At 60.4% G+C, this 13,416-nt stretch overlaps 1 protein-coding gene across 1 annotated transcript in view; it reads right to left on the bottom strand.

The window, feature by feature from the left end:
* WNT3A (Wnt family member 3A) overlaps positions 1–8,781 on the bottom strand; it is a 35,719-nt gene extending 26,938 nt beyond the window's left edge. The window contains exon 1 of the mRNA XM_036927854.2: positions 8,567–8,781. Coding sequence (XP_036783749.1) covers positions 8,567–8,637 — 71 coding nt within the window. The 5' untranslated portion in view covers positions 8,638–8,781. The remainder of the gene's footprint in view (positions 1–8,566) is intronic.
* Between the last annotated feature and the right edge of the window lie 4,635 nt (positions 8,782–13,416).

Genomic DNA, 13,416 nt, shown 5'->3' with positions numbered 1-13,416 from the left:
CTCTGAGACCACTTGACTCATAGGTGGCTGCTGGGCACCTCCTGGGCCAGGAAAACACAGCTCAGAGGAAGGCAGGTGGCCCACGTTGGTGTGTTAATGAGGCAGGGTGGGGTCTGGTGTGTGGGCCTCCCAGGTTCCTTCCAGTGTGTTCTGATGTCCTACAAGGAAATGATTCCAGTACCTCCGAGATAACATTTATGAACAAGCGTCTCAGTCAGCACAGGCAAGCCGGCAGCTGCAACTGACACTTATTCCCCACATTTATTCCCTGGCTGGGCATCCAGACCAGGGTGCCGACTGATTCGTGAGCCTCTCCCTGGCTCTCAGCCAGCCACTTCCTTGCCGTGTCCTGTGAGCTGTGTCTCTTCCTCTTCTCAGAGGGACATTGACCCCACTGGGGGGTCCACCTTTCAGGACCTCACTACCTCCTCGTCTCCCAGAGGCCCCCGGGGGTCAGAGCTCCCTCATAGGAATGTGGGGGTGTATGAACACACATCCGTGTCGTGAGCAACACAAACTCGTGTTGATGAACAAAACTTACACAGGCACCACTAAACCCGCACAGTGCCAAAGGACTCCTGGATCCCATGTGGCCTCATTTCTGTCACAGGATGGTCACCCAGAGGTGACCTGAGTGGTGGTCCTATTTGCTGTCCACCTCCTGGCCGGTCAATTTTGCCTGCTGTTTGTTTGGGATGCTTTGTGCCTCAGTTTCCCCAGTGGACACTCCAGGCCAGGTAGCTGGGTGAGAGCTGGGTCCTCCAGGGGTGGCCCCAAGGAGACCTGACAGGAATGCAAGTTCCCAGGCGCCTGGGCTGCTGGGCTGGAATTGCTGGGGCTGTTTCCACAGGCAGGCCCCATGGGCTTGGATGCATCCTTGTCTTTGAGAACCAATGCTGGGTCACTGTGGCTCCTTCAAATCCACACTCTGTGGTTGGCCGGCAGGGGTTTCCCTCGGTTTCTGCTTCTGAACTCCAAGGCTTCCAGAAGCTTCCACATTGCCCTTTGAGAACAAGAGTTCAGTTGCAGTTCTGGGGGAGGGTGGTTGTCTGGGTGAGCCAGGGCAGGAGCAGGGTCACCCTCCAGGGCCCCACCACACACCTGGACTGCCGTGCACCTGCTTCCAGCCTAGTGACAGAGCCAGCCGTGGATGAGATCACAAGCCGGACCCCACAGCTCCCCTCCAGAGGTAGCCAGGGCCCTGAAGAGGATGAGGTGGTCAAGGGGAAGGGAGCAGCCATGGTGAACCTTCCAGAGGCAGTATGGCCAGAAGCACCGTGTCAGGAGGCACAACGACTGCCAGCTGCCAGGCTGCGAGGAGGCATACCCAGAGCCTTCTGCCCAGCACTACCAGGAGGGGCCCTCTGGAGGGGTCTCAGGACTGGCTCATGCCTCAGGAAGGCCCAGAGCCACTCTGACAGGCCACCTGGGTGTCTGGGACTTGGGTTGTTCGCCAGTTTCCCTTCAGCTTCTCACATGCTTCACAGGCATGCAAACTAGGGTCCCCAGGGGGTCGGGGGGGTGCCTGGTGAAGGGCTGCTCACACCAGAGATGCGGCATCCAGGTGAGGCTGGGCGAGGGACTCTGTACCCAGAGGCCCCCTTACCCTGGGTTCTATCTGTTGGGGTCACAGCCTTTGCCCCCCAGGACATCACAGCTGATGGAGACCTCAGGGCTCTGCTGGCCCTGTGCTGATGGGCAGAGAAGCCTTCCCTCGGTCCAGAGAAATACATGCAGGTGCAGGTGGCCCAGCCAGCCTGGGAACCCAGCCCTGGGAGACCACTGGCCCACTTCACAGTGTCCATTCCCTTCACTCCATGTCTGGCTACATGACTAACCTGGGAGCCTTCTGTGTATTTTCCAGAAGTGCAGGATGGTGTCCCAGAAGGCACTAACACTCCACCTTGACAGTAGAATTGAACTGCCTGGCGAGACATTACCCCTGAAGTCCTACAGCCTTCTCGAAACCAGAGTGCCTGGCACGGAGCACATCCCTACCACCTTCTCCATCTGAGCCTTTCTGGGAATCCCAGCTCCGTTGTCCAGGCTGCAGAAGGGGCCAGTGGCCTGGCAAGCTGATTCCAGCACTTCTGGCTACACCATGGCCCCAGGAACACCAATGTGGTGGAGGAGGTCCTGGAGATACAGGACACATGTGGCAGACAGCAGAATGTCCCTGTGAAGAGGGTACCGTACGCTGGGAGGTACTGTACACTCTCTGCTCCCAGGTCCTTGTGGCTGCTGTGGCTGGTTCATTTATTCAGTAATAGCTTGTTTCTAAGGGGCAGTGTGTGTGTGTGTGGGGGGGGTTATTGCCTTCACCCCAGAGTTCACATGTGTGTCATTTGGAAAGTGCTCCACAGCTGGGACCATGTGAGCCACGCCCACTGCCTGCTAGCACTAATGGTTTTTCTCTCTCCTGTCTCGTCCTTCCTGTGAGGTCAGCCTGTCCTGTCCTGCACAGAATAGGTGCACTGGTTATGGCACATGGGCATGAGGCCTCCCAGGATCCATCCTCGGCCGGCTCTGGGCTGGTAGCTGACACCCACAGGGTTTGCTGTCATGCAGTGGGGTTGGGGGTCAGAAGAGGCCAGGCAGAGGCATGCTCCGTGGCGCCCACTCCCTCCTGCACGAGTCCACGGCCTGTCCATTGTTCCTGGTGGGTCTCCCAAGTCCTGGTTTGGTTGCCTTTGCAGTCAAGTTTCGCCCACACACTCTGGGCACCATTCTGCCCGCCCTGCAGCCGCGCAAGGCCTGGAGGAAGGACCTGGGAGCCAGCTCCGGAACTCACTTGCTTTACCTTTCTGCCCTTCCTTCCTGGGCCTTAGTCCCTGTCTGTCCACAGAGGTATGGGGAGCACATTCTGTGTATGGCTTCCAGCAGGCTCAGCAGGTCCACCCGCACCTGCAGGGGTGGGCACTTCCTGCCCACATTGTCACCCAGGGCCACTTTTCCAGGAAGTGCTCTGAGCTCCCAGACCTGCTGGCTGCCCTCTGGATTCTGCTGAAGCTTGCCACCTGCTCCCACACATCCTCCTTGCCTGGATGATGAGGGCAAGGCCATGTCTTCTCTTGTCCTTCATGGGTACAGAGCTCTGTCCAGGCCCCGGGGGAGCAAAGGTCTTTTGGCCCCATGCTGTTCACCCTGTGGAGTCTCTGCCAAGGAGGGCCATGGTCGGTCCAGTGAGTCTCCCCTTGGGGATAACATGCAAGTCCCCTGAAGTGCCTGTCCCTTCTGAGTTGCTATCTTTTAAGATCAGGGCCTCTTCTTGGTTGGAACAATGTTCCTGTTAGTGTGCCGGTCACCCTATGGGTTGATGGCTGCCAGCTTGATGGACTCTGTCCTTATTGGAACTCAGCTGTGTCCCAGGAGCCACACAGGACCCAGCTCCCTCTAGGGCACCCACCCCAGGCACTCCAGGTTCTGCTTCTTCCCACCACCATGGGGCCCCCAGAAGGGGTCTAAAGGCCTCCACATGCCCACTCACATCTGCCTGGAAGACACCTCCCTGGAAGCCAGAGCACCTTCTGTACCAGGAGGGCAAGGGGGCCTGCAGGAATCCCCAGACCCTGGTCCCAGAATGGGGACCACCCTGCTCCACGCTGGGCTGAGGAGCCCTGCCTGCAGCCTCCCAGCACCCTCACCCCACCGCTGAGCCAGGATTACTGACACATACTTTGAGCAAGTCACAGCAAGCAGGCAGGGGCTCCTGTGCCCGAGGCCGTCCATTTGCCCGCGTCCCTGGGCGGCAGTGGCACGTTTCCCCGGGAAGGAATGTGGAAGTGCTGAAGCATCAGACACCTCCAGGGTGTTACCCAGGGAGGGCAGAGCCCATCTCCTCGTGTGATGCACAGCTGGGCCACAGGGTGCCATCCTGGTGCCAATACCCAACAGCGGGCTGGCCAGGGCCCTGTTCTCCAAGACTTCCACAGTGTCTAGCCCAGCCTGAGAAGCAGTGGGGGTGCTTGGGTCTGGGATACATACATGCAGGGGAGGAGGGCAAGTGGGCCGCGTTGCCAGGCTGGGATGGCAAGCATGCCAGGGAGGGCTTAAGGGTGCTTGGGGCTGTGCTGTGCTGGGGGGCTATTCTGAAGGCTCTGCCGAGGACCCTGCACACCTGTAGGGCCGATCTGACAGGAACCACTGGACCAACTACCCCAAACTGTGCACAGAGGGGACTTGTCAGGACTGTTAGCTGGTGGTGACCATGGGTGGGAGTGCTGGGGCATCCTGGAGCCTGTGGGACCCCCACCTGGAGGGCTGCACCTTCCTCCAAAGACAGGCACCACCTTCCAAGTAACACTTTGGAAACTAGTCACCATCAGGAGGCCTTTCCTACACTGAGCAGCGATCAGCCCCCTGGCCAGCCTGGTCTGGCCTTCCCTGGAACCACGTAGAAGCCCGTTCCTCCTTCCCCACTGCCTCTCGGGCGCCCAGAACAGGGGGGCCTCCTCCTCATGCTTCTCAACCCTCCAGCCATGCTTAGGAAGGGCAAATACAAACTCTCATGCTTGGTTCAACCACTCGTATGGCAGGTGCTGGATGGTGAGGTGCAAAGGGCAGGAGTCCCCTTGGACGACCTCCCATGTGGGCTCCGCAGGGGCTCCAGGCTTGCTGGGAGATGGGCAGGGGCTTCTTGGGCTGTCTAGTGACAACGTGGCATTTGGTTTTTTAAAAATGTCCAGCCCATTACTATAACATACATAAAGCTGCTGCATGAGAAAAGGACACAAGACATAAACCTGCCATGATGTTGCAAACACCTATCTACCGTTTCTGTTCTTACTTTGTGGACCACTGCCTGTGGGTGGGCTTTGGCCTTCGGCCATTGTACCACCAACACCAATGGACATCCAGGCCCTACTTTCCTATCCTGGCAGAGCCTGGGAGACAGGTAGTCCCTGCCCTGTGGGCTGACTGCATGCTGACCTGCTGTGGGGAGAGGGCTTTATAGCTTCCCTAAGACCCTGTTCTTCCTTGACTCCATTTGCCCCATTCTTTGCCACAAATGATTCTAGTGGGTTCATGCAAATGAAACAGAAAATCATTTTATAACAAATGACAACACCCCGTGAAGTGGAGGGGCCATTGGCCTGAGAGAAGTGTCTGCACGCAGGCTCCATACAGTACTGAGCACAGGGGATCCAGTCACAGGGCCCCAGGAGGGAGGGTGACAGAGTTTTTGCACCCTGGGGGAGGGTGTGCCAGGAGGGCAGTTAAGAGCTAGAGAGAAAGGACAGTCCCCTTGCTGGTTGTATAAAACATGCTTTCTCACCCTGTATACTTGTGGCCACTAGACACTGCCCCTCCACCAGAGGGTGTCCATTTGTGGTTCCCTGGGGCATGATGCTCCCAGCACCCTGACATCCTGCCACAATGGCAGGGAGTCAGCCTGGTATCTGGATTTCTCTGCTATTAAAAGCTAGCTACTGCCACCACCAGCCCTGGGGGCTGCAGAGAGACAGGGACACAGAGGGAGAGACAGAGACATCCTCCTCCTCCTTCCCTACTGGCCAGCCAGGGGCTGCCAGTCACTCACCTGGAACTCATGTACACCTTCCCCCTAAAATAGCAGGGCCCATTGAAGAAGGCTGGATGGATCCCACCTCTCCAAAGGCAAGACCCACATATTGGCATCAGGGACATCAGGCAGAGAGGGGGTTCCAGAAGGTGAGGGGCAGGTGATGGCCCAGCTGTCCCTCCTTGGGCAAACTGCATGCCCAGGAATGTGAATGGGTGTAGGGGGAGGGGGCTTTAGCTGCCAGGGAGCACATCCCAGCTGAGAGAGGGTGGGTGGGAATGGGGCAGTGCAGAATGGTGAGGGTGCAGGGCACTTGTGCCATGTGGGGGAAGCCAGGCTGACCTCTAGAGTTAACATCAACACAGACATGGGAAGATGGGGAGAGGCTGTTGCCTGTGGAGTACTGTTCTTGGGGATTTCAGGTGTCCCTTGGCCCTGACACCTGTCCTGTGTTCACCTGGGCCCTTCCACTCAATTTGAATTCAAGAATCCAACCTAGAAAGGGGAGTTGGGAAGAGGGGCACTGCCTACTTGGGACTGTGTATGGGCCTCAGCCCATCACCTCTCGGGTCCCTTATACAGGTTCCCCACCTTTGTCCAGTAAATGAGGAGATCAGGACACATGCTTAGCGGTCCCTGCAGCTCTGACATCCAATCTTAGAACCAGCTCTCTGCTGCTTGGCCAGGACCTGCTTTGTACCTCGGGAACCGTGTGATGGTCACTCCTGAGGTGCTGGGGAGCAGTGATCCTGCAGGTTCCCACCGCCGGCTTCGGGCAGCGCCATCCCTCTGCCCTTCCCCCCTCCCACTGAGCGCCGGACCGACTTCCCTAAAGACTCCCGAATTGTGCTGCTTCCTGGTTGTTTCTCAGGTGAGGACACTTTCACTTTCAAATGCAAGGCGCCAAGAGCCGTGGGGGCAGGGGCTTCATTTTGGAGGGGGAAGATGAAATAGATAACCAATTAGGTAGGTGAGTGTGCAGGAGAGAAGTTACAGAGGGTCAAGGAGCTGCAGAGAGTCCCCGGGGTGGCGCAGGAGGGAGGGGGCGGGGGCAGGAGGAAGGAGGAGCTATCAGTGTGAAGCCCCACCAGGTAGGGTGCGGAAGCCAGAAAGCCTTCCTCTGCTATTGAGCCCACTGCTTCTCCACGAGCCCTCCTGTCTACCCAGCCTCTGTGCGCTGTGCGGAGACTGTCCCTTCCCTTGTCCAGCTGGCCTGGGGGCAGAGAGGCGGCAGGAGGGCAGATCAGTGCCAGGAGGCACCGTGGGTCTGGTCCACCAGAGACGCTTCTGAAACAGAACAGAATGGGGTTCCATGGCACCCCCTTCCCTCTGAAGCGAAAGGGCTGTTTAGACCCTGCTGGGGTGCGTGGCTAAGCCGGAGGAAGAGGCTAGGGCCAGACGCCCCTGCCCGCTCTCTTGGACCTTGCGGGCTGCACAGAGTATGTGGTGCAGTCTGTACCCAGGTCCATTCAGATGGAACACACGTGGCCCAGGTGGGGAGAGTGGCATACATGGGTTGGGAGGGGGCAAGGCCAGGCCCCTCAGGGCCAACGGGGCAGAGATCTCACGGGCGTGGGTAGTCCGGAAGCTGGTGACAGGGCGCTTCTTTACGGGCGCAGCGCGGGGGCGAAGGCCCTTGCTCTTGCGCCCATGAATGCGGCGGCGGGTTCTAATGAGAAGCCTGCGCCGAGAGGGCGGTCGCGGGGCTCTCTCCTACAGCTCTCCTGGCTCCCCGCGGCCGGCAGCCCCGGCGTCAGGGTCCTCGCGTCCAAAGGCACGCACGCAGCCCGCGCAGCAAGACCACCGACACTGCAGATGACGCGCGGGTGCGGGGCCGGGGCGCCGGGCGCGGAGCGGAGTGCGCGGACCGCCTCCCCGCCGCGTCTCCAAGTCCTTGCACCAGCCCTGGCCTCCCTTCTGCCCAGCCCCGCCGGGCTGCGCCCGGACCCGCGTCCCTGCTCGGGCGCCCTGCTCCCAAACCATCTCGAGAGAAAAATTATTGTCGGATTAGATGTACTCTTGCTCAGTCTTCCCTTTCCCCTTGGCGTAATTATTATAATTCCAGGCAAGCTGCTGGAGAGGGCTCCTGGGTGTGCGCGGGCGCATTTGTGTGTGGAGGCTCCTCTCCAACTCCCGGGCTCATCCAGCGGCGCGTGGACCCCTTGCGCCCGCACGCCCCCATCTGCTGTTCCTCAAATCTTGGGCTCCTCGGAGTGCCCTCACCCCGGGAGTCGGCGTGGGTGACCTTGGCTTGTGGGGGTTTCTGCTGAATTAGATGCCCCGGGGGTGTAATCCTGACCTCCCACCCCCAAGATAAGTAGGCCCTGGGAACCCTTCTCTTGGGTTTTCTGCCCTTGGTCCCCAGATTTGGGAGGGTATCACCGGAATGTGCCAGTCGGGGGCAGAGGATAGAGCTTCGACCCTCTCAGAGGTGGATTTCCACCGCCTCTCACCCAAGTCCTCAAACCCGAAGCTTTCTCGCTCTTGCTCTCTAAACAGCCCCCCTTGCCACCACGGGCCAGGCAGAGAAGCCCTCAGGACACCCGGCCGGGACAGCGGCGGAGAGGGACCAGGCGGTGCTGCCCGGTGCAGCCACTCCCGCCGGTCCGCTGTCTTTACGTAACTGCGCTGCCCGAGTTGTTGGGTCTTGTCTCCTACTTTGTTTTAAGGTGCGCGCGCTCAAAACGCAGTCCTTAAGGGCAGTCTCCGGCGGGGCTTGCTCTCCGCCGGGCTGCACCCGGCTGGCAGCCCGGCGAGGTGCCATCTGCGCGGACGCCCTTCCCGCCTCTCCACTGCCCGCTGCGCGCCCCGCCAGGCGCGGGGGCCCCTCCAGGCCAGGGGATCAGTGTCCCCGGAAGCTCCACCACACGCATCCCAGCCCCAGCCCGATCAGGTCGAAAGTGGCCGCCAAGAAAAACAACCCGCCCGCCGCCCGCCGAGCCGGAGGGGCAGGGCGCGGGCTCCTGGCAACCGCGGGCCCTGCCCGAGGGGACGCCAGTTGGGGACGGCACGGGGACCGGGCGCGCGCGAGGAAGGCTCACTCACCACCAGATCGGGTAGCTGCCCAGCGCCTGCTTCAGGCCGCAGAGGAATAAGAAGTATCCGAGCAGGGCCATCGCCGGGCGGGGAACGCGGGCGCCGGGGCGGGCCAGGCCCTCTGAGCTGCGGGCGGCGGCGCGGGGCCCTACGGAGGCAGCGGGATGCGGGCTCCAAAGGCGGCGCTGCGCCAGGTGGGCCGGTGGCCGGGCTGCGGCCCCGGGCCCGGGGCTGCTCGGGACGGAGGGGGCGGGGCAGCTCCGCGGGGGGCGCCCGCCGGGGCCGGGGCGGGGCGGGGCCCTGGGAGCGGGCTCGGCGGCGGCGCTGGCCCCTCCCGTGGCCTCGGGGTGCGCGGGGTGCGCCGGCTCCCAGCGCTGCGCTGTGTGGGTTGGGTGGCTGGCCGGGCGGCCAGCGCGGTCCTGGGCGGCGTGGTCGGCGGGCACTCATTCGCTCATAACTCGCCAGCCGCACCCCCTCAGGACTCCTGGGCGCGCCTGGGTGTGGAGCCTCGCGCGCGGCGCTCCCCCTTGGACGCGCTGCCCCGCTGTTGCTCCTGCTCTGTCGTGCGCTCTGTTCCTTGCCCTCGAGATGGCCAGGCTGCGACCCCCCTTTCTCATCCCCTGGCCGGGGATCTGTTCGTCCTCTCAAGGCGGTCCGCGGGTCCCGTCCTGCGCTCGAGCCGCGCCTCGCTGCTCAGCTGGGAACCGGGCTGCCCGCGGAGAGCACTGGGAATGGGGGCCACCTGCCCTGGGGACAGCAGCTGGGTGGGCGTCTAAGGTGAAGCCCCCTGCCTGAATGTCAGGACTGGGAAGCAGTCGGGCTGTCTGGGCCCAGGTGTTAGGGCCTCCACTTTATCCCCCACACCCCACCATGGAAGAGAACCTGCAGTCCCTGGAGATGAGGGGTTGGGGACAGTGTTGCCACTGGGCCCCTCACTCTAGGACCTCCCACTCATGGCAGCCAGCCTCTTTGGCCAGAAGGGATTTCTGGCAGCCTGTGTAAGCCTTTGATGTAGCTGATGGTGAAAGAGACTTACCCAAGATCTCAGGGAACAGCTAGCCATCCCCCACTTGGTAGCCCACCCCAAGTTCCATTTGCATCTTGCTCTGTAGCCCAGGGAGACGCCAGGGAGCTTTATTTGGATAGGGGAAGACCCACTTCTCCCCAGCTTCTCCCAGGCACATGATAGCCAACAAGAGGTGGGACATGGAAAAAGTCAATGATGTGAGGTCAGCTGTCATAGCAGGAGTTCACGCCACCATCTGGGACTCGGGACGTAAGACTCCAGCTCCCTGTGGACGGCCTGCTCTCCCCAAGCCACCTGTAGATCGTGGGGACAGGCCACAGGGTGGCACTGGCTGCTTCTTGAGGCTGGGGCTCAGCGCCCCTCCAGGTCTGGCACTGGCTGGAGAACCAGAGGCAGGCCACGCCCTACCTCATGCTGCCCCGCCGCTTGGTTTCCCCATCTGCTAAGGGGGCCCATGGGGTCCGATGGCCCCAGGGGGTCACCCGGTGACTGTCAGGAGCCCCACCTAGGGCAAGCAGGAGCCACTCTCTCTCAAGGAAGTTGCCTTTCTTCCACAGTGCCTTTGGGATCCAGCTAAGTCTATGCATGCCCGGTCCCTCTAGCCCCCCTCTGAGTCACTGCATGCCCCCCACCCTCAGAGGGAAGGAGGGAAGGACTCTGGAATGAGGTGGGTGGGCGGGGAGCTGGCTTGTAGTCCTCTGGACTTCCCATCCCTCAGAGAAAATCCCACCCAATTATCGCATTACCGGGGGCCTGGGCTGTGGAGTGGAGGGGGTTCGAGCCCAAACTCCCATCCCCGCCTCCCCAGATGTGGGGCCTGGGGATTAGAGCCACAATGGGGAGTACCTCAGAGGCTACAGGCTGCACACACACAGAGGGCAGCGCAGGACAGAGCAGGTGGGTGCTGTGTCCACAGGTCCCTCCTGGCCCTCTCCTGCCAGGTCCTTCTGGGCGCCAGGCTTCTTGTTTCTCCCTCCTCTGTGGTGCCAGGTGATGGGGAGTGGCAAGCGAGCTGGGTAGCCTCCCACCGTGCAGGGGGAGAGAGTGAGGGGTGAGGGCTCCCCGCTGTGGGGCCCTTCCTGAGGATGCACAGTGGGGAGAGCTGCAGGGCAGCTGGTGGTGGGTGGCATAGGCTGGGGGCTTCAGAGTTTTTCCTTCACCCCCTGTGACCTTTGTGAGAGCCTGGCCTCCCACAGTCCATGTGAGTGCAGAGAGGAGAGTGGCAGGGAACCCAGAAGGTGGCCAGACCTCAGGGGCAGGCTGGTGCGGTGGCATCGCCACCTGAGTCTGCTGGCAGAGCTGCCAGCACTCCAGGGATCCTGCAAGGCTCAGCAGGGCTGATGGGGGAAAAGGCCCCATTTTGCTGGGCCATCCAAGCCCCAGAGTCCACGTCCTGAGAGTCCAGGAGCTTGGGGGCAGGGTGGGATTCCTTCCTGTTTCCTGACTCTCAGCTGGAAATTCTGCACCCCGGGGCCTGTCTGCCCAGTGTCATGGTTCCCATGGTGGCCCCCTCCCTGTTGCCCACTGAAAGTGAGGGCACCTTCCTGGCAACGCCCTCTGCTGTCACACAGGGGAAGTGTCCCTGCTGTACCCATGGCTGGTCTGATTCAACATCGCTTCCCTTTCTGGATGACCTGGAAGAAGGATGCTTTGCTGCCCCACTGGAGGCTGCTGGAGGCCCCTGCTGGTCCTGTTCCCCTCAGAATGAAGGAAACCAGGGGTCCCAGGGATCTGTGAGGCCCCAGCTGGGGGGCAGGGAGAAGACTAGGTGTGGGGTGGGGGGAAGCTAGAGGAGAGAGTGGTTTGCTTTCCAAGGTGGTGAGCCCTCCTTCTGCGGTGGTGTCCGAGTCCCTGTGTGGCAGGTGTCAGGTCCCTTCTGTATTGGGTGGGAGGAGGCAGGATTCAGACTAACTGCTGAATTGCCTGCTTCCTTTCCAAAGCAAACCTGGAAAGCCAAGAAGAGTCTGGGAGCCAGAGGACTGAAGGCCAGGGAGCCCATGGCTGTGGCCCACAGGGGCTGCCACAGAGCAGGACAGGGACTAGGGTCAGAAGGGGAGCTTCTTCCTGTCCCCACATTTGGCCCTAAGTCCCTTCAGGAGCCTCCTGACCCTCTGTGGGGGTCCCGGGGCCACCTGCTCCTCAGAGGTGGCATGCCGGCACTCAGGCTGATTTGGGTGACATTCAGTCCCCTTCCTTTGTGCCCTGCCCCAAAGAAAACCTAACCTCTAACCTTGACATTTTTAGGCATCTTCTGCTTAGCAAGCAATCAGGTCCAAACATGATAATTAGTAGCTCTTTAGGGAAAAAAATTACATAAGTAAAAAGAAAAAGATGGCATTTTTACATCACTGGCCCATGACTGCAGTTACCCACCCCTGGGAAGCCTACCTGTGGGTGGGCAAAGGACGTCCCACTTTCCACTCTACACCCATTTTTGCCGGTGCTTGCTTTTTGTCCTAGCTGCAGCCAGTCACCCAGCCAGTCACCAACACTATCACTCCCAAGCAAGAAGGTGCTGTCCTGGCAGAAAGGCAGCTACTGGGAGCCAGTAGGCATGTCTCCTGCCGGTGATGATCCTGATGTCTCTTCGAGCTGTGGCACCCTGCCTGAGTGCCTCAGCACATGGTTTGAGAACCATAGCTCTAATGACCCGAGACACCGTTCCCCGCCACTGGGGGGCATCTAATCAGGCTGCAACACGGGTCATGTCTTTCCCCTACAAAGAATGTGCACATTCCTTGTTCTGTCCAGCCCAGACTCCCTTGCTCTCCAGGAGGATCTCCCTGTAAGGTCCTGCTGTTGGGTCAGGTGACCTCTCCAAGGCCCTGTGGGCCCCATGAGGACACCACACACTCTGGGTCCTGATCACACACAGCTCCAGGTGAGGGGGCTTAGGAGGCTTAGACACAAGGCTCGCATGACCCTAGAGGGAGCAGGGGCAGGACCAGGGCAGATTCCTTGCTTGTCCCGAGAGCAAGTCTGGATACTGGTGGTACAATGCAGCATTCCAAGACACATGGGAACACCACACGTGAATGGACAGTGAGGGTGGGCATGCCTGCAGACAGCCCATGCAGTCGGTGCACACTCAGAGCTGGGGGGGAGGTTCCAGAGTGACAGAGACCTTGTCTCTGGACCCACTCCCAAGGACCCTCCTCGCCTTTCAGGACATCTCCTCCGGGACCAGAAGCCCAGCTGTGCCTCTGGACGTCACTGGGTGGCTGTCATCACAGGTTTGCTAGGGTCTACCCCTAAGCCAGATGACTGTGTGCATCCAGGTGGGCAGCCCCAGCTCAATGCCTTTCTCTGTTGGACCCAACCCCCCCATCCCCCACCCCAGGCTCTCCTCTCTCCATTTAGGACATGGTCACGTGGGAGGCATGGCTGTCCTATTCTCCTTACAAGCTGCATTACTCTTGAGCCCATGCTCCTTGGATGGACTGAGGTGGCCTGGAGACGTGGGAATTGCCAGGGGAAGGACTGGACCCCAGAGTCACAAAAGCAGAGCCACCAAGTTCCAGCCCCCTAAGTAGGGCATGGTGCATTCTGTCCGCAGGAATGAGATGTTGGCATTGCCCTCACAGATCCCCAGGGACAGAGCTATGAATAAGTAGGGCCATTGGATGCTGGGATCTGTAGACAGAGAGCCTCAGAAACACAAGAAAACAGAATTTGGGGATAAAAGCCAGCACTGTGGACGCTGGAATTCTGGACTATCATTTGTGACCCTGGGGTCTCAGTAACCTGGGGGCTGGAATCCTGTAAAATGAGGGTGTGAGCCTAGCCTTTCTGTCTGACATGCCAAGTTCTCTTTGGAAGCCACCCAGTGGGG

This window comes from Manis pentadactyla, chromosome 13 (genome assembly GCF_030020395.1).
Source record: "Manis pentadactyla isolate mManPen7 chromosome 13, mManPen7.hap1, whole genome shotgun sequence".
NCBI classification, from domain to species: Eukaryota; Metazoa; Chordata; class Mammalia; order Pholidota; family Manidae; genus Manis; species Manis pentadactyla.
Note: the sequence above shows the minus strand (reverse complement) of the source record. Positions and strands in the feature narration are given on the sequence as shown.